This window comes from Pyxicephalus adspersus, chromosome 12, assembly GCF_032062135.1.
Source record: "Pyxicephalus adspersus chromosome 12, UCB_Pads_2.0, whole genome shotgun sequence".
Lineage (NCBI taxonomy): Eukaryota > Metazoa > Chordata > Amphibia > Anura > Pyxicephalidae > Pyxicephalus > Pyxicephalus adspersus.
Window position 1 is genome coordinate 29,938,688 of NC_092869.1, and position 24,459 is coordinate 29,963,146.

The 24,459-nt window shown below is 38.0% G+C and overlaps 1 protein-coding gene across 1 annotated transcript; it reads left to right on the forward strand.

Moving 5' to 3' along the window:
* The first annotated feature begins 1,370 nt into the window (after nt 1–1,370).
* On the forward strand, nt 1,371–13,305 carry CCDC198 (coiled-coil domain containing 198). The gene is made up of 5 exons (XM_072428222.1): nt 1,371–1,578; nt 5,222–5,307; nt 8,201–8,287; nt 9,980–10,157; nt 12,607–13,305. Exons 1-5 carry the CDS (start codon nt 1,371–1,373, stop codon nt 12,849–12,851), a joined length of 804 nt encoding a protein of 267 aa, XP_072284323.1. The 3' UTR covers nt 12,852–13,305.
* Nucleotides 13,306–24,459: the final 11,154 nt, after the last annotated feature.

A 24,459-nucleotide genomic window follows, 5' to 3' on the forward strand; every position in this document is an offset into this window, starting at 1 on the left:
AAACCTTCAATGTTGGGTTCATATCTGTGTGGTCAGGTAGTATTGGATGTATTCCCAAGCACTATGCCACGCTTTGTTAGGGCAGACAACTAAAAAAAGAAGCATTGACTTCTTTTTCTATTGCAGCACATCCCAAAACATGGCAGTGCATTACAATACATTGCGCAGCAACAGGTGTCTGATAAAGGGATGCATTGGGGTGCATCCAGTAATGCAAGCTGGGGGCCTCACAGCAAAAGTGTTAACTGGAGCTTAAACTCATTATTATTATTACATTTTGTAATGGCTTTAAGTTAATATTGTAATTTCAAATGTGCTTTTCAAAATTTTAATTTTTTAGAGTTAGTAGATTTTAGGTATCCTTATATAAATGGATGCTTGTCCTGCCCTTTCCTAATATGGGATACCCAGGCTCCGTCCCCGTCTCCTAACAGTGCTCTTCCATTGTCACCATGTCATCTCTAATTCCAATTCATTAAACATTACAACTTTTTAAAATGCCACGGCTTTCATACAATCATACAGATCTTTGTTTTAGCCATCTGACTGTAATTTGCAAATTTCAATGGTTTTTGGCTGAAGATAACGTTTATAAAAAAATGCTTTGTGAATTGAACCTCCGGTACTTGCCAATCTAAGGGGCTTTATTAAAAAGCAGCAGAATGTCCATACCGCAGCCATATCCCTCCTTGCACTTTTCAGAGTCTACGGGAGTCCTAAAGCAGTGGAGCGCAGAAAAACTGAATGACTTTTGTAAAAGAAACACATCAACAGGACAAGAGCCCAGTCTTGTAACCAGTCAAAGTCCCTGTCTGTCTCTCCTCCAACCATGGAACTGTCTGCTGCATTAATCAGGTTACCCACCATGGGCCAGGTTTTATGAATGAGCAGTAAAATACAGCAATGGTGTGAAAATCCCAATCTCTCAAGGCAATAATAATTTGTTCTAAACATTTGTATTTATATTACTTTATATCAAGCAATGTGGGTTTGCTATTTCTTTAATTGAACAGCATCATGTAAAGGAATAGCTCAGGTGTCAGTAGTTGAAAGTTGTCACCACTAATCCCAGCAGCTGAGCATATGACAATGAGTAAGTCTTCGGAATGATGTTTTGAACACAAACTACTGTGTCTGTTACCCCCAGGGTGCTAAATGTAGTTTCATATTCACTCTCTGGGATTTTCCCTCCCCTCATGTATCATGTAAATGTTTAACTCAGAAAGCAGGTCATCTACCAAGTGAAGAATCCAGGGACTTCCAAGCTTAGAAACAGACTACACTTCCCGGCACAAAATTCCTTTAAACGTGGATCATAAAATCATTTATTTTCATATGAACATTTAATATTTTGATAGGGGATTCTTGCCATGGGGCTGAACAATTCTAAGCTGAACCACAAAGTAAGGAAAGTGGTTCCTCTTGACAGTAAAGACGTATTTGTGTCGCCAACACCATCATCAGGAGTTCATGGACATAACGGTTGTTCTGATTTTGGGAGAATGGATCACAGGAGCCCAATACTTGAACGCCAGCTTCCACCTCTCAGGGAGACCCTGTATGGAAGAGGTCCAATAGGTAAAAGGTGTGAGTGACTGTTGTATGTATTTAGGGAAGACACAGGGGGGGAAAGGATAAAGAACTGCGGCAACATCAAAGTTGTTCAGGTTCTACCTTTTGAGAGGGTGAAACAGCCAACAGATCTTTGCTTGCTTCAATTTGCTGTGCAATTTTTTTATTTGACCCCTTTATTCTTTAAAATAACTCAAGGAGCCTGATTTATTAAAGCTCTCCAAGGCTAGAGAGGATACACTTTCATCAGTGAACCTGGGTGACCCAGCAAACCTGGAATAGGTCTGGTCTAGGATTCAAATCATTTGCTAACAAATGACTTTGAAGAAATCCATTCCAGGTTTGCTGAGTTACCCAGCTTCACTGATGAAAGTGTATTCTCTCCAACCTTGTGGAGCTTTATTAAATCAGATCCATATGTCCAACATAAATGCTTCCTTTGCCCACTTTGTTCTAAATTCACAGTCTTCATTAATTTGTGTTTGTATGGTCTCTAACTTATTACAAAAAAAGGACTAAATGGACAGAATTACAAGGCAGGCAAAACAGCTGTCATATATGTACTTAATCTCTGTTTACCTGTAGTTCACCTATAAAGTAAACCTAAAGCCAATACAGAAATATTTCACATATTTAAGATCAATAGGAGCTATAGGGACTTCTAGCTGTGCAGTGTTGGAAAGAAAGGTAAGGACAGGTTGACATGTCCCAATTATGAAGCTAATAAAGTTAGAGAGCAATCTGAAATCCCGATAGACATACTTGCTGTGTTCTAGCAGTTCATAATATATTAAAGTCATTGATTCAATAGGACAACCAAACAACTTAAACGTTTAGAAGTATAAATTGGTGATGGCAGCCAGATAACCAGCACCTTCAGAAGAGGAAGTCTCAAAAAGAGAACATTGCTCTATTTATTTGTGATACATATTATATTACTATAATACTATATTATTTGTGATTTGTGGGGTCATTGTGGCCATGGCTTGTGCAATTCTATTGTTTAGTTTAGTTCTGCCTTAGACCACCCAAACTTTAAGTTAGGAGTGTGTGTGCCATAAATCACCCCAAACTATATAATAGATGAGAACCCAGCACTGAGATCCCAATGACTTCTAAGATATAAGTAGAAGCATATGCACCCCAGCACATAAAGGTTCATAACTTTCTGAATTCCATTTAATAAAGTAATCTTTACATTCCGCTCACTAATAAAAAAACCTACGTGATAGTTTCATAAATATATGCATTCACTGTTTCTTATATTTCTGAGTTGCACAGAGCTTCTGCCATCATTAAATCATTAACAGAGGTTAATCACAACACTTAACGATTCAACACGAAGTGAATTCCACAAAGGGCAATGGAAGAACTTACTATGAATACAGAAATGTTGTTAATGTTTAATGAAAAGCAGTTAAAAATTGCTGCCTGTTTTAGGCAATCCTTCTATGGAGGGGATGTCATGTACACAGTGATCAAAAGTCCAAATTTAGGATGGCAGCCTCCATTACAAGTCAAGCCCCAACACCAATGGAGGGAACAAGTCAGGTTCAAGCTAGCAGAGAAAATTGAAGGAAAAAGCATGAGTGGGTGAAGCATAGTTCCAAGGTGTGATCAGAAGCAGGATAATTCAGAACAGGTCAGGAGTGGGTCAGTAATGAAGCACAAGATCAAGCAATCAGATCAGGTCACATATGAGAACACTTACAGAACCTAGGCAAGGCTATAGACCAATTTGTGCTGATCCCAGGCTTCCCATGGCACACATAGCAGTGATTCCATATGAAGTGCCACATGAGGTGGAGCCAGTAAAGTTACTTTCGAATGTACTACCCGAACCTATGTTGTTCGCCCATCCTGGGCACACAGCTGTTATGCAACCAGGAGTGCCAAACCGCACTGCAGGTTTATGCATATGACCTGACTTATTAAAGCTTGCCAAGACTGGAGAAGATACATGGCTGAACGAAAAAATTTACTATTGGTTGAAAAATATTTTCAATCCTGGACCAGATCCATTCCAGATTTGCTGGATCATCCAGACTCTCCAATGATTGTCTATCACCTGCAGTCTTGGAGAGCTTCAATAACTCAGGCCCATTGTGTACGTTGCCCAGCACTCCATGCTTCCTCCAGGAGAACGGCAACCGAAGTCACACGTTGCGTCCAGGAATTAAGCTGCAACTGCAAAGCAAATGGGTAAAAAGAGATCCCAACTGTTCCCATTCACTTAAATAAATGAACCATGTCTGAAATAGCCCTTGCCAGGGTTTATGGACCCTTCCTGACAAAGTTCTGGAATATGTTCCAAACGTTCATCTTCTCAGTAGGTATGACCATGGATGGCTCTTTAGACTTACGAGCTTCTCTTCCAGTGATCAGGCGTTTACCATCTTTGTGTCATTTTCGGGCAATGGCCATGGAGTGCTCTCTTCAACCAATAACCTTGTCAATGACTGCCAGATTTCTTCCAGATGTCCTTCTCAGAAGGATAGCTCTGCCATTTTATCCAATTCTAACTATGGCCCTGCCAGCGAGATATCTCACAACGTAACCTGCCCCTGTGCCCAAACTACTGACATTTAAATATTGACATATTCTTATCAATCAATAAAAAAGCTTCAAAACAAGCGGTCACTGACCTCTCTAGCTGCATACACATCATGTTCAGTTTTTTATTTACCAACTGGTATTTCAGTATTGCCTGGTTGTCGCTGGAGCTCCAATGATTATGATTCTCAGCCATGTTTTAGATTTAGGGGGGTAATATGAACCCCATTGATTTTGTCACAGTCCAAGTACAGATTTATTTTGAAAAATAAATAACTGAGGAGTGCATCAGTCTGGAGGAATATATGAAGGTAATGGAGAAAGTATGGGCATATATATAAAGCAGTGAATGTTACTATTACCAAGAAATCACTGGTCGTAAATCAATTACTGATATTTAAAACACATGCAGTAGAAAATTTTACCTGTAGTATATATTTGGTAAATATCTGATTTACCACTTTATAGATACAGGTAGTTCTCGAGTTAAGGACATCCAACATATGGACGACTCCTAGATACGAAAAAGGGGCTTCCCTGCTTGTCCGTGTGCAGGATGAAGGCTTGATGGAGGGGGGCAGTTTGCATGACTTGCAGAAGAAATCTTTTGCTGTTCTGCAACCTCTTGTAACTCTTTAATGACCAAGACAATCTCTGCAGTTCTTTCTTTTTGCATATTAAAGCACAGTTAAAAGTTAATGAATGTTTAGGCTCCATAAAGTTTTTTTTTTGCTTTGTTTTTGATTAGCTTACAGTGAGGATTTTATACAGTAACTGACACCACGCTGCATATTAATATGTTGAGACAAATATCTGTCCTGGTTGCATTTATTAAATTAAAGTACCTGTTCCCACTTACATACAACTTCAACATAAGGACAAACCTACAGTGCTTATCTTGTTTGTAACCCGGGGACTACTTGTATACCCCATAATGTTTAGGATATAGAAGCAGATTATTCAAATCATGAGTCCTTTCCAAAAACCAAAATATCAGCTTTGGGTAATTTATGAAATCACATATTACACATTTTCCTTTTAAAGGAACAATAGGATGAACATATAAAACATTGTTTTCACTCTTTACTCTTTGCAGTACCCAGGCCAATTTCTTTTGATGTCCCACTGGAAAATGGTGACACAACTAGTATAATCAAGAAGCATCCTCCTCGAAGACTCCAAGTAAGATGAATTTACAAAGCTGTTTCCTGTATTTTATGGTAATATCACAGGCTTCGGCTTCCACCTCTTTTTCTACTGTCTGAGACATTTGCCTATGTAATGTATAACTACGTTTTAAAGCGGAACTTTCATCAAAAAAAAAATACACTTACCTTTACTTCCACAGAGCCCTCAATCCCCCCAAAATTGGCTTCCATTTGGTCCTTTCTTCATCCCGGTGCGGAGGAACCACAGTAAACCGCCATCTTCCTCCAGTTTTTGCCTACATCATCCGATCTCACACTGCACAGTCATGAGTTTGGCTGACGTTTCTTCCTCTAAATGTAAAAAAAAGTGCTGAGTTGGGCATTTTTTTACATTGCAGGAAATGCCCCTTTTTTAGCATGCCCAAAATTCAGCATGTGCAGAAGAAGCAGCTCTGAAGCCCCCTGGCATATGTGACGTAGATATCCTAGAAGGCTCTGGGCTTCCCATTCAGTCTTTGCCTATCTACCTAGTTATCTACCCTTTTATATCAAGTATACCATCTGTTAATAGGTTCACTCTAATAGCTGATCTAAACCCTTACCGGGTGATAGTTGGTTTGCTAGTGCACTGTGTATGATAAACAATTGCCATGTTGTATTTTTCCCATAAAATACTATTTTTACGCTTTTATTCTTGAACCCCTGTACTATAAGCTCATTCACTACACTTGCACAACATTGCTTTGTTCCTGCTGATAGTGACAACAATGGATTATTCCTGCACAATGTATGTCGGCGCAGCTGCTTGTGCTCTTGACCAATGAGCCAGGTTGACAACACAGGAGAACTATTAGGAGATATTTGCACCCCTCTAACAGGAAACTTCTAGATCTATAGAACAGGATTATTTTAATGAAGGCTGCAAATAAAAGATTGAAAAGGACTGTTAAGATTATATTAGAAAACTTAACTATCATTTAGCTGATTGAGTTAAGTCTTTTTTTAGCAGTGACAATTTGATGATCTTTTAAAAATCGCTCAGCAGCTCAATGATGTCCATTTCAGTTATATGTGAACAGTTTGTAATACCGTTCTTCTAGAAATATAACACAGTAACATAAAATGTTTTATTAACTCATTTACAAAGATATCGCAGGCCAGGCAATTTTACAGACCATTGAGAAACATGCAGCTACCTGGTAATGAAGGCTGTGGTTGCAAATGACTGGAGTCAATTAATTGTTACAGTTGGTTTGGTGCTGGGATCTTTGTGTAAGTGCTCACCAAACCAAATGAGTTTAGAAGATTATGTGCACTGAATAGAGAAATGGTGTCAGTGATTTGAGATCTAGAAATCCTCTAGTTATTGGCTGTCAAGAAAAAATCATTTTCCGACTGCTCTGTGAGCCAGTTGGTCCTAGGTATAAGGGAAGAGAGCCGCAGGTTTGTAGTATGGCCAGGGGTAGGCATCAAGCGAGTTTAGTCCATCAGCCATTGGGCAGCACCGGTAATGTAGCCCCTGCACATGAGCACTTAAATTACTTTATTCTGGCACCCAACTCCAAGCTTGCCCTCTTACAGACCACAAACATGCATAGGACAATCGCTAGGAGTAAGGAGAAGCTTTTTTAGCAGAAGGGACATGCAAAGTTCCAGCATTTTTTTGTAAGATTTGATTTCCACTATAATATGTAGGATGGTATACCATCAATCATAAATTTCAATGGATACAACAAAGGGAACTTGGGCACATGGTATTGGCATGTAAAAAAGCAATACAGATGCCTGTTTTAATAATGCACAAGAATAAGTCATTGAATGGTGTGCATTTTTTTGGTTGCCATAAGTTGTATAGGAAAAACTAGTATTGATAGCAAAAAAGCTGGCAATAATTTTACAAAATGAACTGGCTGACCTTTCCCAATTTTTGCACTTTGCATCCTATTTCTTGTGTACATATCGGACAGGAATCTGACGTGTGTATATTGGTCGTTCAATGTCGTTCATGAAACCGTCCTGTAGGTTCCACGAATGACTAAAATGGAAGTGAAGGGGAGAGAGCACAGTGGGGTGCTGTTAGCTTGGTATGGCAGGTACAGCGCTCATCCATGCATCCCGGTCTTTTTTTAGAAGTTTATTAAAACTTATTCATATATTTACATTAAGATCTTGATAGAGTGGGGAACGCTCAAAACTCCATACAGGTTTTTACATTTCCTGAGCTTTCTGCAAATCCCTTTATATGAGGACTGGGGGTTATGGTGAAGTGCCATAGAGATAGCTGGGTAATACAGTGAAATAAAACATATGATGGGGATTTGGGCAATACGCTGATTGCAGGTAAAAAAGAAGCAGTGAATGCAGAAGAGAGAGCTGGGGGTTGACAATAGGAGGGCAGATGAGAGAGCGGTATGAGGTAAGAGAAGTTGACTGATAATATTGGGTGGTTGAAGGAGGGGCGTATGAGAGAAAAATCTGACCAGTAAATATAGGAGACGGGCACTTATTAAAATAAAAAGCAAAAGAGAGGCCTTTATGGTGGACAGAGGTGGCACAGACAGGAGACAACAATGGAGGCTTGAGTCAAGAATGGGAGGACGAAAACGGAGACAATAGAGTAATTTAAAAAAGTTGCGGGAGAAGAACAAAACAGTAAGAAAGTTTGAGTTTGAAACTTTTGCAATGTTTTTATTGCTGCTTGCAACTTCTTGCCCCACTGACAACTCCATCTTCTATTGGCATCCAAGGACTCTAATAGGACTGCAGACAAAATTTAAACCTCCATATGTTGGCAGTGGGCTATGCTTTAAAAAGTTATGTATGGTATAATTTTGTAATTTCTCTGAAGTGTCATAAGCGTTAGAACATACTAACTGTTGACAATTTATCCTTTTTAAGTGGACTACTTTTTTATCCTTCATCTGCAGAAACTTGAACCAGCACTACTGCCATCCGTATTATCTGCGGAGACCATTAACAGTAAACAGAATGCTGCTGCAGAGAGAAAAGAAAAGGTGAGTATTTGGGCAGTCTGTGTGTTTGTAGGCACCTCTACGACCTTGAAGAATGGGAAAGATCTCAATAGATTACCCCTATGGCAGAACTAATCTTTCCCCTCAACACTGACAATATTTTTATAATTTTTTTGTGACATGTTTAAAATAATATCATTTTAACGTGGTCATTTGCAGCAAGACTGACATTTAGCAGTAAAGTAGTCGTGCCCTTAAGCAAACACATTCATTATGTTATTCATTATGACATAAAAGTGAAAAGTATATACATAGATATAAATTTATTACAATATTTTTATAAATACATCCGTATAAAGTTTTTGGGATAAACCATATGTGAGAATTTATTTAATCAAGTACTGAATACCATACATGTGACCAGTAGATAAATTGTTGGATTATATATGTCAGGGGTACCCAACAGGTGGATCGCGATCTACCGGTAGATGGCAAAGGCAACGTGCCTTTCAAAATAAACTCTCCCACGCACAGGAGTTATTAAGTCCAAGTTTTTATTGTTGGTAGATCATTTTGACTTAGTCATTTTAAAAGTAGATCGCAAGCCACAAAAGTGTGGGCACCCCTGGTATAGATGATATGTAGAAATAAGATTTAAGGAGTGCCAAAACAAATCTAAAATGGACTCCTTATTGTCCATTTTTTGGTAAAATTTTAAATACCGGGAATTATATAGCAGAAAACAAATGTAATTACATTTAAGGAAATATATAAAATGAAGAATGGAAGGAACAAATAGAATAGGTATATCTAAAGACAACAGAATCTAGACCAGTCCTAGACCTAACTCCTGTTAAAACCAATTTATTGGGTTTCAGTGGAAAAAAATCTTCTTATATTAGTAGTCAATTGTGAGAATGTTCTCCTTACAATGGTGTCCTGAATGCCATGCATAAGGAATGCCTAAATTATCTGTAATGTCACACTGCTGACTCTGCAGTAATGTTTGCTCAAGAACTGATCAGGCACCACATGGGAGGTCAATCATCTTCAAGGAGCCCATAGGAACCTTTCGAGCAGTGTTTCCCAACATTTTTAACATGGGGGAACTTCTTGAAACATCTTTCAGGTCTTCTATAATTATTATAGCCACAGCTCACGGTACATTAGTGTGATGGTCAGTGGGAAGAATGACTCTTACATTGCTGACCATTGGGAAGAATGGCCAAAAAGACCATTGGTGTCCATTAAATTGACCCGACCTGCTCATTGCTCAACGAACCCCTAGCAACCTCTGGAGGAACTCTAGGGTTCCGCTTAGCCTCGGATGAGAAACGCTCCACTAAAGATACCTAAGAGTTCCATATAACCATGATTGAATTCGTTGGATCTAAACCCTCCATCATCTAACCGAAGGCTGGGTCCAAGTTAGTGACCAAGTTGCGTTATTTAAATTAGGTATATGAAAATAGTCTATATGGCAGAATTTTCTCGATTTTAAGACTGGCTGAATAGAATTAGAAATCATTTGGAAGGTAGAAAGTTCAAGTATGTGTACTTCATCTGTCTATTGACGTTCTGCTTATTGTTTACTGTAATCATACCATTAATAGAAAACAAATCTAAATGATTGCTAGTTCTAAAATTCAATAAAAATAAAGCTAGGACGAGGCCACTCATCCTGCTGCTATCGCTCTTTGCAGTGACATTACTTGGTGTCTTTTCCTTGTATAGATGAATCATTTGCAGTCTCAGGCAGAAGTGAAAAGGAACATCCATCGAGAGAGTAAGATCAATAAACATAAAATGAGGGAAATGAAGGCTAACAAAGTGAGAGAAAATGCAATGAGGTGTCATGAAGATGAAGATTTCCTGCCAGTGGAACATGATGAAACTTTTAATATGGATCATGGTAAGATTTACAGCGTAAATATATTGTTAAGCCTAGGCTCAGAACATCAAATATATCCTTCACTGTTCCCCTGATAAACATTGAATCTGATGCCTGCTGTGCGTGCTGATTGTTACAGTTAATATATATTTGGTATAATATTCTGTAAATCAATTTTTCCGAAAAGTGTGGGACGTGTACGGCGGTTGTTAGTTGCTTGTGTTCTCATGGTAGGTGGGACACTGCAGAGCTGGGAGTTTCTAAATGTAGTATGCCAGAGAATAAACTCAGCTTTGTGCCAGCTGTTATTAAGTATTCTGAAGAATTTTTATGGACTTGTACAAGTTCTGGGATAGCGGTCGCCAACCGCCAATTTTGGTTTGACCGAAGAAAAACTACCCTTATCCTTACCAATACACATACACATGCAATTATCCTCACACAATCCTCTTCCCTGGCACACTCACCTACATTCCGCTTACCTATTCATTCATTCGGACTTGTGTTGGATCGGAGCTTTTGTTGAGGAACTTTTGTTGTGTCCACAGCCCTGCACTACTATCCTATCAGAATGATTATCAAGCATGTCTGAGCCTGGAGAGTGGGTGGGTTCTGCCATCATGACTTCATTCTGGAGGAAGTTTCTTCCCCTTTGAGTGACATACGGCTCCCCGTGCATGTGCAGGATTTAAAATTATGAATTTAGTGGTCCGTGAGGTCCGAAAGTTGGCAACCACTGTTCTCGAAGATACTGCAGAGCAGATAACATGCTGGCAGGATAGGTGGGTAGGATTCGGACACTGGACGGGGCTGTAAGGTGCACTTGAATGATGATACCTTTTGGAGCAAGTTCTACCGCTTCTGTAAAGTGTTCGTTGTATCTCACTGCTAGAATGTTTTATTGAAGAATAGCAAACAAAAGAGAAAAAAGAGTGGGTTTCATGTAACCTGAGTTGGAAAAAAAACTTTGCATCCTCTTTTTCAGTTCAAATGCTGAATTTACCCATGGCATGCACTAGTAACAACTCACCACTAAAGGATCACTATACATGACCCGGGTAGCTCGGACCTTCTAGCCCATCCTTAGTCAAAAACATTGTCATAACTATCAAATATATCCTTCACTGTTCCCCTGATAAACATTGAATCTGATGCCTGCTGTGCGTGCTGATTGTTACAGTTAATATATATTTGGTATAATAATCTGTAAATCAATTTTTCCCAAAAGTGTGGGACGTGTACGGCGGTTGTTAGTCGCTTGTGTTCTCATGGTAGGTGGGACACTGCAGAGCTGGGAGTTTCTAAATGTAGTATGCCGGAGAATAAATTCAGCTTTGTGCCAGCTGTTATTAAGTATTCTGAAGAAGTTTTTATGTACTTGTACAAGTTCTGGGATAGCGGTCACCAACCGCCAATTTTGGTTTGACCGAAGAAAAACTACCCTTATCCTTACCAATACACATACACATGCAATTATCCTCACACAATCCTCAAGCAGGATTCATGTAACCTGAGTTGTAAAAAAAACTTTCTTTTTAAGTTCTAATGCTGAATTTAGGCCCATGGCATGCACTAGTAACAACTATGGCCATGGGCCACTAAAGGATCACTATACAGGACAGGGCAGGACAGGGACATACTCACCCATGTACCCAGGCTGGCCACTCACAGGCTAGATAAGAGATATGTTTCTCCTTATGTCTTCTTCCATTGGCAAAGAAGAAATGCTTCACTTGTCTGGCCAGCAAGGGAGCAACACACGGAAACAAGTGAGAACTTTCTTCTCATGTTCTAGCAATCCTGAAGCTGGCACGATATCACCTTCCACAATATATTGGCTTCATTCCAAAAACTACTGGTGGATCCAACTATCAAATATTACCATGGGTTAAGATAGGAGATACATTGGTGTTGATTTTCCCTAGGATTTTAGGCTGGCCATTTACCAAGGTGAATTATCACTTTACAAGAGAATTTTTGCTTGCATATGATTGGATTGTAATGTCAGCAGAGCTTAAGTAAATCAACCCCATTGTGGGTAAATCTGGGACTCTTGATGGAAAGATGTCTAAATTCTGGTCTAGATTAAGTAAGTTTTGGCAAAGGTAAACTCATGGGGTCAGATTTAATAAGGATCTCCAAGACTGGAGACGATAAACTGTCATGGGACAACTTGGGTGACCCAGTACACCTGGAATGGATCTGGTTTAGGATTGCAAACATTTGCCAACTAATAGCAAATTATTTTTACAAAGTCCATTGCTGGTTTGCTGGGTCATCCATGTTCTTCCATGATAGTCTATCTTTTCCAGTGTTGGAGAGCTTTAAAAAATCAGGCCTATAGTCTGTGATTACTAACTTTATTAAACATACAACTATTGTTTACTCCATGAATCTTATTTTTCCTATAACTATATATATAGAAACTACTTCTGATATTGCCATAGTTTTATTAGACTTTCCCATTTAGGAAATAGCTGGCATTGGACCACAAGGGATATTCACTCCACACCAGATTGTCATCTGCAGAAGAACAAACTCAGTTTGTGGTTTCAGCAACATAAACAAGGGATTGAGCCTAGTTATGACAGTTCGAGCAGTGATTCCCTTGACAGCTGGATCAGAGAAGATGCCCGGAGTCATCGAAGACCTTTAGTAAGGACACGGACTGAGAAAATACCTACTTTTGATGAGTTCTATGATTGTGAATTTTAAATTTGGGGTTGGTTTGATAAATGTTGCTTTTTCAGACCAAAGGATTTTATTTCCTGTAAATAATGACAACTGATGAAATGTGAAGAGTTAAAGGGGTCTTCAGTGTTATTTTAGCTACACATGTAAAAAACAGATATATTTTCTAAATATTCATAATGGTGTAATGTTTTAAAACTCTTGTTTCTGTGTATTGAGAATATATACTAGGAAATGGGCTCTGCTGCTACGACCTGAGCAGTTCCTCTGCTCCAATACCTGGCTACTATCCAAAGCGTTTCTACTGGAGCCTACTACTGAAACCAGTAGCCAGGCAGTTTCTGATACCAGAATTAGTCATGGGAGCATTCCTTTGCTGAACATTCTTGGAATATTTGCACTGTTCTGTCTTGTCTTCTTTTGATGAAGCCTAATCTGGCGAAATGCGTCAGCCATAACAAGACTTATTGGACAGTTACTCTAACATTTCAATATAGCTATACTACTGTGTAAAAACCTTTGTAAAAATGTTTGTAGCATTTCCAACATGTCTATTATTAAACTTAATAAAAAAACTCTCTCTTTAATTTCTAAATCTATCAGTTTAGAGACATTCTTTCCTGTTTTCGATCTAAAAACTCCAGTGGCTGCTGATATCATTGTAGGGGTTATTCCTTGTTGGATACCTTTTCCTACTGGGGAATGTGTGCCTGTTTATTGAATGGTTTAAATATAGAAGGACACATAAATGCAAAGAGGAAAAAAAGTATGTATTGTACAGTGGTGGCAAATGCTGAGGCTTCCATCAGTACTATGGCAGCAAGCTCAGAAGAAGGGGGTGGGTAGTGATGTAGGAAGGTGTTGTGAGCCGGTAAGGCCATGCTTCATGGCAACACAAGCTCACCTGCTGATAGGACTACTTTGGATGAGCTTCCCACAGGGTATGGCTGCTGTGGATAGCTTCGGTCTACCTTTGTCCATGCCTAGTAACAGCATTATTATTAAAATTACTTTACTAACACCACCAATCACCAGGTATTGGCACTATATTGGCTTATCTCAAGGACCTGTACAGTATGACTGCCAATAACCGACAATTCTGCTGATCTTTTCAGTGGCCTGGGTCAGCTTCCCTGCAGTCTGATACACTCCACTAATAACTGCTTTATTACCAATGCCTGGAATCAACAAAGCTGTTGATTGGATCAGTGTCCAGGGAGATGTTACTGTATATGCAGCTCAACTACATTATTAAGAGAGTTTAGTTGGGTTTTAAGTTGATTTTGCTCGGCAAAGAATGGTGACCTTAAAATGAATCTCACCTTTCCACTGAACTAAAAATACAACTTGTATAATTATACAAGGAGAGGTTCAAACCCGTGGTTAGCACTTTGGGGTAGGTTTAGACCGGCAGCTGGCACCTTGACAGTCAATTGGCTGCTTGTACTGTAGCACTGGTTTGTAAAGAGCCAGGCTTTGCCAATTTGATAATGGGTGGTAGTAAGTGGCACTGAACCTCTTTAAGAATTAGAAACAATTAGAAACAAGGCATTAGGAAACTGTGACTGCACCGCAACTTCACCACTAGTCCGAACCCATCCTTAAACCTAGTGCCCTTCACACAACTTGTGCTCAAACTATAGCTTTTTCAATAATATAGGGAGTTTAATTTAGTACCCCATTGTATTTCTGTAGCATACTCCAATATTGTGTTGTAACCATTGACCCAACTTCTCCAATGATGCCTCCGATTTTCACAGCAATTTGTGTGCTTTAAGAGGGGAAACATTTTGTTCAGTTAAAAGAAACTAAACTGAAAACTTGCAAAAAAAAGCACTTACCTTTAATCCTACAGAGCAGTCCGATCCACCTTCCATCGGGTCCCGAGTGTCCTGACTGCGGGCACTTCTCTTCTTTCGAGTTCTTTATCCTACGTCACCCGACCCAAGCAAGACATCAGATGACATAGGATGAAAAAAAAAATTGCGGATCTCACTGCGCATGCATGAGACTGGCAAATGTTTGTTTTCACAAAAAGGCCCCTTCTGCGCATGTCCGAGATGCTCCTAGGTGATCAAGAGTTAGGGGGCAGTGGTGCACCCTTTTTTTTTTAAAAATAAAAAATTCTAAGTTTAGGTACGCTTTAATTTTACCTTTTAGCTCGCTAAGCACCTTTGTGCACCTTATGCATTTAATTTTTTTGTTCTGCATATTCCTTAGTTTCACAGCATCCTTTTTGTGAATGGATAACCAAAACTAGACTGCATATCCGTGATAATGTCTTAATAATGCTTGGTTTAAAGGTAGGACAATAACAGGAAAAGATTCTGTAAAAAGGTTTTGATTTGTTCAGACCCAGGTCTGTGTGAAATTCAGGCTTTGTGGAAATCCCTACCAATATTTATGGTAACTTTAACTACACAGACATGCGATGATATAAAAGCACATAAAGACATGGAGTCTCCGCTCTGGTATGTGTACACATATCTACGGTAAAACTCCATTACCTGGAAACCTTTCATTAGATCACTGAAAACAATTCCTATATAAAGGAGCCCATTATTCATTTTAAGAAAAATTTTCTATGTATAAGCATGGTCAATAAATAAAATAATGTTATATATATAAATATATAGCATACATGATTTGACAACATAATGTATTTAAAGGCAATTTTATAGTTTTCAAGTTCTATCGCATATGAAGGAGTAAACAGTTCTGAGAAAGGGGGAATAGGGCAAGGTTAAATATTATTACTTTCCTAGATCCTGTATGTCTACCTGATGATTGTTTGTTACCAGGGTAAATAATAAGCTTAGGGAGCATTTGAAACAATCAAAGAAAAAGGACAGAGAAAGCTGGGGTTTATTGGTAATAACTTGAAACATGTATTTAAATATCATACAATGTTTGTAAATCATCCACTACTGTGATTGGCATAGAACAATAGTCAAAAGAGCAAATTATAAATAGTGTAAACAGCCACTAGTTAAATTTTACTGGGAGGGGAATTGAGCAAACGTCTCGAACCTGATGCGTTTCGCAGTTAGGTTTCCTCAGAGGACATGATGGTAACACTATATAGTTTGTATTGAATGTTTGGAAGATTTTCCAAAAATAAATCCTAATATTAGGGGGTAACCTTATAGGCTGACAAAGATAGCAGGCTGCCATCATGTATTCAGTAGAAAGTGTAAAATCATCTACAATCTAAAGTTCCACTTTAAATTTCATATACACTTTAATGTTGCCATAAACATCCTTGCTAACACGCTCCCTGCCATAAGGTCTTACCCCATTGTACAGGCCTCTTATGGAGACAAAATTGGCCATTTTATCACATATTTTACATTCTTAGGTAACTGTTGTCATTATTTCAGAAATGATGTATGTACACGGGACATTGAATACAAAGGGGTGATCAGAAATGCAGAAATGTAACACAGAATTTAAAAAAAAAGAGTAAAGCTAAATTCTGAGCAAAGAGCTAAAATAAAGAGTAATAAAAAAATACAACCCCCAGCGTCCTGTCCCTTACTTCCGACCTTCTACTTACCTCCACCCCTCTTCTTCTACTTGTTCTAAATGCCTCCTCCTATTTTGTGATTTATATTTTGTTGTTCATTTATCCTAAACCTATGTATACCTAGACTTTTTGGCTGTATCTGCATTTGTTTTCACAGCTGTGACTCTCTACGTTTCACTAAATTCACTGATTCTTGGACTGGATTGCCATCAGTACATTTAGTATTCCAATATCACAAGTAAAGGGAACCAGTACCTTCCACTATGTATGAATGATGTCAATAAACCACGGGTCCCTGGTAACTACTTATCCACTGCTGACTACAGTATCTTATTGCCAAATCATTAACATTGTATGTTCTGCATATCCTCACTCCTTATTACTGTCAATCACTACATTCAAACTGTACAGCTCTACACATTAATATACCCCCGAGGAAGGCAACTTTGGCGAAACCCGTCTGAAATAACAGACTGAACGGTCAAACCATTTGAATGTGGTAGAAATATCTCCCTGTAGCACTAATTTTTCAATCCTGTGAAATGTTACCAGGATTGGTAAAAATATATATATTTTTTATGTAGTTTTGTATGCAGCAAGGTTATCAATTACGTAATTCAGATTTCAAAAAATAACCACAGCCTCAAACCTCTTTCTTTCCTGCCCTTCAAACAAATAGTTATCAATATAAGAGGTGGCTACTAACATATTCTGAGAGAGTCAGAGTATTTTTCCTATGTTCTCTACTGCTGATGTTATGTTGTACACCATGGTGTATTATTTAAATTGACAAGAATACCAATAAAAAATATTGAAATTAAAGGCACATTAAGGCAGTAAAGACCCCTTTTCTGTATTCCTTCTAGGGTGTAGCCCAAAAAGCTCCCGGATCAAGGATTGGAAATTAAAGATTATTTGAGCACAAAAATAGGATTTTGAAATGTGTTGAGGTTATTCAAAAAATGCAAAATGGTTAGAGAATGGGAGCAAAAGTGGTAGGAAACTAGGAATAAGGGTTTGATCAACCAGTACTATATACAACTCCAAATATTCCCTAGTAGGATTCCAGGGTGTCAATGTAGTAGAAGAAGCAGGAATTTCTGGTGCTACCACTAAATAGCTACATATTCATCTTTTTGTTGTTCATGTATCCTCCTTCTAATACTTGTTTTGGGTTGGAATGAACACTAAAGAAGAAAATTGTGGTTGTTGATGATTAACCTCCCTAGCTTTCTAATTCTGTCTATAATTTCATGCAAAAAGTGTTACATTTTTTGGAATGGAAATTTATTTTACATTGTAGGCCTATAATTCTTAGGCATAACTCACCATAACATGTCCAATATTTAATAAATTCAATAATAAACTTTAAACACAAAAACACAAAAATCTGTCAAAAAAATAAATAAAAAAATACAGAAACCTGTAATATAAGTGTACACTATCATTGTATATTATATATATATATACTATATAAAGATTTATTTGTATTGGACTCAATACAGCTATTTTGTATTGAATCCAATACAAAAATATTTGAATTTCTCGCTCCTCCTCCTGCCTGCACTGACGTCAGCAGGAAACCCGTTGCCAGCTGAAGACTGAAGAGCAGGACGCCCGGGGGACGCGACCCCGAGTGTGACTTGGGTGGATTTTACATGCTAAAAGCTGTAATTCCAAGTCACACTCGGGGTCGCGTCCCCCAAGAATATAGATCTTAATGACATTATAGAAATTGAATGCTGATGCTGAATTGTTTTGGGAAATGCATAAAGAAATGTCAGCTTTTCTCCCTGCCTGACTCTTCCTAGTTAGATGATATGAACTGGGCACTCCAGGTGTGATGTTGCTGTTGGAGCTGTTGCCGTTTTTGGACCATTGTACGCATCCAATAAAGATAATTATTAACTTTTAAGCAGTGCCTGAGTAATTTGTGACTTTTTGAATCCCCTCCTGACAATTGTAAATAGAAACTCTCACATTGTCACAGTTACCAACAGGAAGCCTGATATCATTCATTGGGTGCCATGTAAGTGAGGTACCTCCACTAATAAAATTCTTTTAGAACATCCCCCTGAATGGGAATGATACACTGAGCATTGCAGAAATGGCCCACAGCAGCACATATGAAGGTATTTTGTTTATCTGCAGTGAGGAATATGATTCAGAAACCAAAAAAAATCCATTAACATCTCTGCCTCATCAATATTAATCTTTGTGTGCACAGATTTATATCCAGACACAAATGTACAGCCCCAAGCTTTAAAAAATAGAACTTCCTTTATTATGTACTCATCTTCCAAATGTTGTACCCATTAGGCATGGTGTAAGCTAAGATGAATACATTTTCACAGTTTCCATCAAATTGTAAACACTGGTAGAACAAAAGCCTAGAGCGATGGTAATGTAATCAGAGAGATCCCAATCTTCTTGTAATGAAAAATGTAACCAAGAGAAGTGTGGGCACGTTATTAGTGGTTTTATTTTCCTTTAACATATGGATATTTCTGGAGATTTTCAGAACAGAGAGAGTTCCAAAGAAAGCGGGCCTATTAAGGGCTTATTTAGGTATAAAATCCTAAAAAAGACTTTTATTTCAACATATGTTCTGTGTCTACATCTTTTTCTCAAGCTGGACGTATCTACTCCCTTGGTTTGTCATTCCCCTAATCCTGGATCCAATTCAACTAGTTTGTACTCTTAGAAGTATACAGGAAGTGTCAATTTCTTCATCTATTGACAACCCACCAGTGTCCTGTCCAGCTGTTGTTTCTGGCATTTTCATCTATGATTTGCATCTCTGAACTACATTTTCTACTTTGTTGTTTAATTTTTACTATTGTTTATTTAGATATAATTTCTGCTATTCATTCCTGAGGAAGCAGCTACATTGCCGCGAAACGTGTCGAATGAACAGTTACTCCTCTCCATTGTGTAATCTATTTGTGAGTTCTTTCCTCCAGAGGGATGATTTGTAGTTTTAAACCACATATTTTTCTATGTACCATTGAGATCTATACACTATAGTGAAAATGACGCTGACTTGTTTTTATTAGTGTGTAATGTTTTTGATATGTTGAAATAAAATGTTCTTATAGGATTTTATACCTAAATAAGCCCTTGAAATTCCTGCTCTCTATTGAACTCTCCCCATTCTAAAAATCTCCATGACTTTTTCGAATGTGGCTTGTTTTTTGATGACATTATTGTTGAATGTTTTGGGGCTATCAATGTAATCAATATGGATGTTTCTGCTATGTGGATCTCCCTGATTATAGCCTTGGACTATGGCAAGTACAACACTTGAAAGGTAACTAATATCATCCAGGGCACTTAGCCTAAAAAAAACACAGAAGGCCATTATTATACCACAATCTAAAGACCAAAAAGAACGCATTGAGGTCTCACTCCCATTGCAAGGGATGAAGAAGAGCAGGCACCGTTCTGCACACCACTGGATCATTTTTCCACTATGCTCTAAATTCTACAGTCGTCATTTGGACCAGGGCATCACAATGTCCTACGCCACCCCAGTATGAACTTATGCATTTATGTTGGCACACACTTAGACTTCTATGTGGTAGCTTGGGATGGGTTTGGACTGGCTGTCCAAGGGGCCACAGAAGTCTTATGATTTAGCAAGAAAGGCCACAATGCAATAAAACCCTTACATGAACATGTGCTTGATCTATGTAAGATCAACTCCAAGAGACAACTCCAATGTTGATCACATAGCATCCTATATTTTTCTTCATCCCCTGCCAGTTCATTTACCAAAAAAAAAGCCCAGTGTAAGCTGCAAGTAAGAATCTGATTGCCTAAGTGGCCATTGGCCAAGCACTAGTTCCATCCATCCATAGGAAGAATAAAAGAGAGCCACATGCTCCTCCATACCTAGAGTATAAATTTTGCCTTGGTTCAGGTGGGTGGAGAAGTTACTTTGTCTTTACCTCTTCCTTATGTCTGTGAACCACAACAGCCAATCTATAGGAAATGAATGGTGGTAGTAATGAGCAGTTCAGTACGGCCTGCTGCTGTCTGGAGTAAATGTTTGAATTTTGGTTTAAAAGGAACAGGGAGGCTGACTGCCTGATAAGGTGTCAACTGCTGGGAGTTGCCCGATGATGATGTTTTCTCCCTGGCGGCACAAAAAAAATGTAGTTTTTTCCAAAGGTAAACTTTTTTACACCCGTTTTCAACCAAATCCCTCACCCTAATAGCTTTCCTACCCCCTCCCCATGTCAGCACAATCCAACTGACAAATAACCAGCATTCCTAGTTACATCTACCCATCTATAAACATCATCAAAAAAATATATTTATTACACAATTAAAATGAACTAGAGTTAAAAATTGTTTTTAAAGACCTTGGTTTTCACTTGCCACTTACACACAGCAATTACCAAGGGTAGCAGAGAGAAAATTGATTATTCATCTGTACCGCAGCAAATAATTATAACAAATGGGGGCAAAGATTCTCTCTACAGGCCTCATTTAACAGGAACCTCTGAAACGTCCTCCAAATGTAAATGCTTGTAAATGAATTTGAACACGAACCAAACAGAATATATTTAATTGTAAGAAAAGCTGTATAATTAGTATTTTAGGTAGAGCAGAAAGGATAAATGAGAATTAAACTATACCTGTGGAATTGTAAAGAGGATTTTCACTTACATTTATTCTTGATTCACTAATTTGATAAATATATAAATATTTAATATATATTATATATATATATATTCCAAAATCAGAGGGTTCACTTTTGAGAGACTCATATATATTATAGTATGTCAACCTAAAAACAAAAAATAAATATACTGCATCTTAAAAGTCCTTAGATGTGGAAGTTTTATTGGTTTTATATTTATAGATTTTTTTCTTTTATTTTCACCCTGGCACGTACACACTTCATGTCCTTGGCTGGCAATGTTCATTCATAGTCCTTTATCTACAGGGAGTCAGCATTGTCATAGAGAAGCTGGTCTTCTGATTTGAACTACAAACACTTTCCCATTTCCATTCTTTTACATGCATCAATCATGCAAAACATTGAACCACTGATAGGGGAAGCCTCCTGATTACCTCCTTAAACTGAAAACTCCCCTGGGGTGGGATATATTAGGCAACAAGTGAACAGTCAATGTTTGAAGGTTATATTTTGGAAGCAGAAAGAAAATAAGCATGTGTAATGATTTACCTGACTTTGCAAGGACTGGATTGAGCTAAATGACTGAATCGGGGTATCTTCAATACGTCAAGTTTTGTGTTCCTGGTACGCAATGATTAGTAACTACTAAACATAGTCCAAGGAAGGACAACTGGTGAACCATATCCCCCAAAAACCCCTTTATGGAAATGGGATATTTAACTCCCATCAGTCAGGGTGCCCATGCTAACCCCTTTCCACCTCCAAAAGCACCTACAATAGGCACATGACCATCAGAATTTAACCATGGAATAATGAACAACATGGAAGAGAGTTGGTCTAATTAATTACATTTCTTGTGGTTCATGTTGATGGCATGATTTGCGTGCATTACGTTCGGTGTAGACGGTAATTGTTTTGTGGTATACAGAAGACAGAAAGGCTGATAGTGTTTGAAACTTCAGTCCAGTGCACAGAAAGTTACAAGTTATTTAGGAACTTTTATTAGGTTTTATTACACAAATGAAGGGAATCTCGACAATAAGGACACAGCCATTGCTATTCAGCATCAAACAACATGAAGAAAATAAGTAAGTGTCATTAGCTCATACATGTTTACACAGATCTATTTATTGAACCTAAAAAGTAATCTGTGGCCAAGTTCTTGATTATTCTATATTCTTAAAAACTAAGACTTTAGAACTAGTCCTCACTTACCTTAGTAGCTGTGGTCACAGTGAAGCTGTTCATCCCCAAAATAATGTACTAGAGGCCTGTGGCCAAGGTATTCTGATTATAATAATAATTCCAATTAAAATATATAATTCTATATTTGTAACAATCATTGGACTTGATTTATTAAAGCTCCCTTAGACTGGAAAAGATAGACCTGGGTGATCCAGCAAACCTCAAAAATGGATCTGGTCCAGGATTGAAAACATTTGTCAACTAATGGCTAATGATTTGTAGGAAATTCATTCTAGGTTTGCCGGATCACTCAGGTTTTCCTATAGTCTAATTTACTCTAGTGTTGGAGAACTTTAATAAATAAGGCCCATTAATGATATTTGTATTCATTCAATGCCACTGCTAGATACACAATCCCTAACAAACTTGTTTACTTGTAAAATGAAAAGAATATTAATAGAAAAATAAATATTTAATTACGTCAACAGTATTGCCCTCAGGCATACCGATCAGATATTCCTCTTTTTTTGTCTTTTTTCAACAGAAGAAAATAAATAAATAAATGTTATGTTTTTAAAAGCTTCTACTGGCAGAATTCACAAATTACGGTGGATTTCTTCTATATGAAAAGAATGCCATTCTATTCAGTAGTACATTTAGGAAATAGATATCGGTGCAACAGCCTGGGTTTGTATCTTTGTGTGTATGGAAATGATAAATGTTCTTTTTCCATCATCAAACAAACATAAGTTTTTGTTATGGCGCAGAATGTTGATATAATTAAACTCTGTGCTGATAGTTGCAAGCAGCTCTGAATTGTGCTTCCCTGGTATGATTACAGGTTTCTAAGAGTTTATTTTGTAACAAGAGTACAATGCTGCAGAGATTGCATTATAGGGAAAGGGTAAAACTGTGGAGTGTGTCACCTCCTAGTGGTAGGAAATGATCAACACATGGAGCAAAATGCCTCGGCATTGGTATGGTTTGCACAAGTCATTGCAATTTATTATTTTTTTAGTCCAAAGAACTCTGCATGACATTGGAGTATCTTCTATTGACTTGCTCCCTGGAATAAGGGAGCAATCAGATTTTACATTATGATTTTCATTTTAAAATGAAATTGTTAGCCGTGTAATTTAACATCACATAACTCAGGCATGCAATGGGCCCATCATGATGAGATTTTGGGTTTGTGAACATGAGCAGATGCTTGTTTAGAATTAAAGTTTGCAAAAGTTGTACAAAATAAGTAATAATAATTTCAATATCAATACAGGTAAAGGGTTTCAACGTGGTCCATAACATAAGGACCATCACGGGATGGGATAGAGGAAGTGAGGAGGAAAGGAAGGGGATGTGGAAACTGCTAGCAAAATAATCAGTTTTCAAATCTAAGGGTAGTGAAGATACCCAGGTAGGTAGTCTGAACATGTACTCTATATGATTACAACAATAATTACAGAAAAGTAATTACAGAGGGGACTTAAAGCATTCTAATTTACGGTTAACCCATAGCCCAAGGCTTTACAGTTCTCAGTCAAGTATTGTGTTTAGGTAAGTGTTTAGAATAGGCAGTGGAAACATTTGATAGTGGGGTCAATGTAACAAATAATATATAATCTGGCAGAGGTGTTACCCTAGCTGGGGACAAACTATACATAATTTAAGGAAATTGTTAGGGCTGTTTCTACTTCAGAGGCTTCCAATATGAATATAAAGGTGGAGTGGGGGAACTTTCAATTTAAAACATTGGCTTGTCAAGTGTAATACAGCAAAAGCCCCAAGAAGGTCTTAGTGGATCTCAACAGGGCCAAAACATCTACCAAACCAAAGAGGGCATTTTATTGTCTTGGTGTGGCGTAACCGGTTGCTGCTTGCATTTTGATTTCAGTCCTGAGTTCAAAAATAGGCACATATGACCTACATTACCTTGCTTCTGTGCTCCAATTAAGTTGCATATGAACAGAAGCAAGTCTTACAAAAGTCTGATGACTCTGGCTCCATTATAGCCAATATTCAATAATAAGGTCCTGAGATCACATTAAAAGAACTGTACCCAAAGGCGTTACCAGAGACTGAGAAATTACATTGGATTGCTTTCTCCTCCTGGATCTCCTTCAGTTGATCTTGTATAGTTCTGCTGTCATTTTGTGTAACATATAGGTAATTGTAGTAGGCTGTCCAGAAGTAGTGGACTAATTGTACCTGCAACTAGGTACCTGCAATTGTACCTGCAATAGAAGGCTTTGGAATACCCTAGGTAGCCTGGCCTT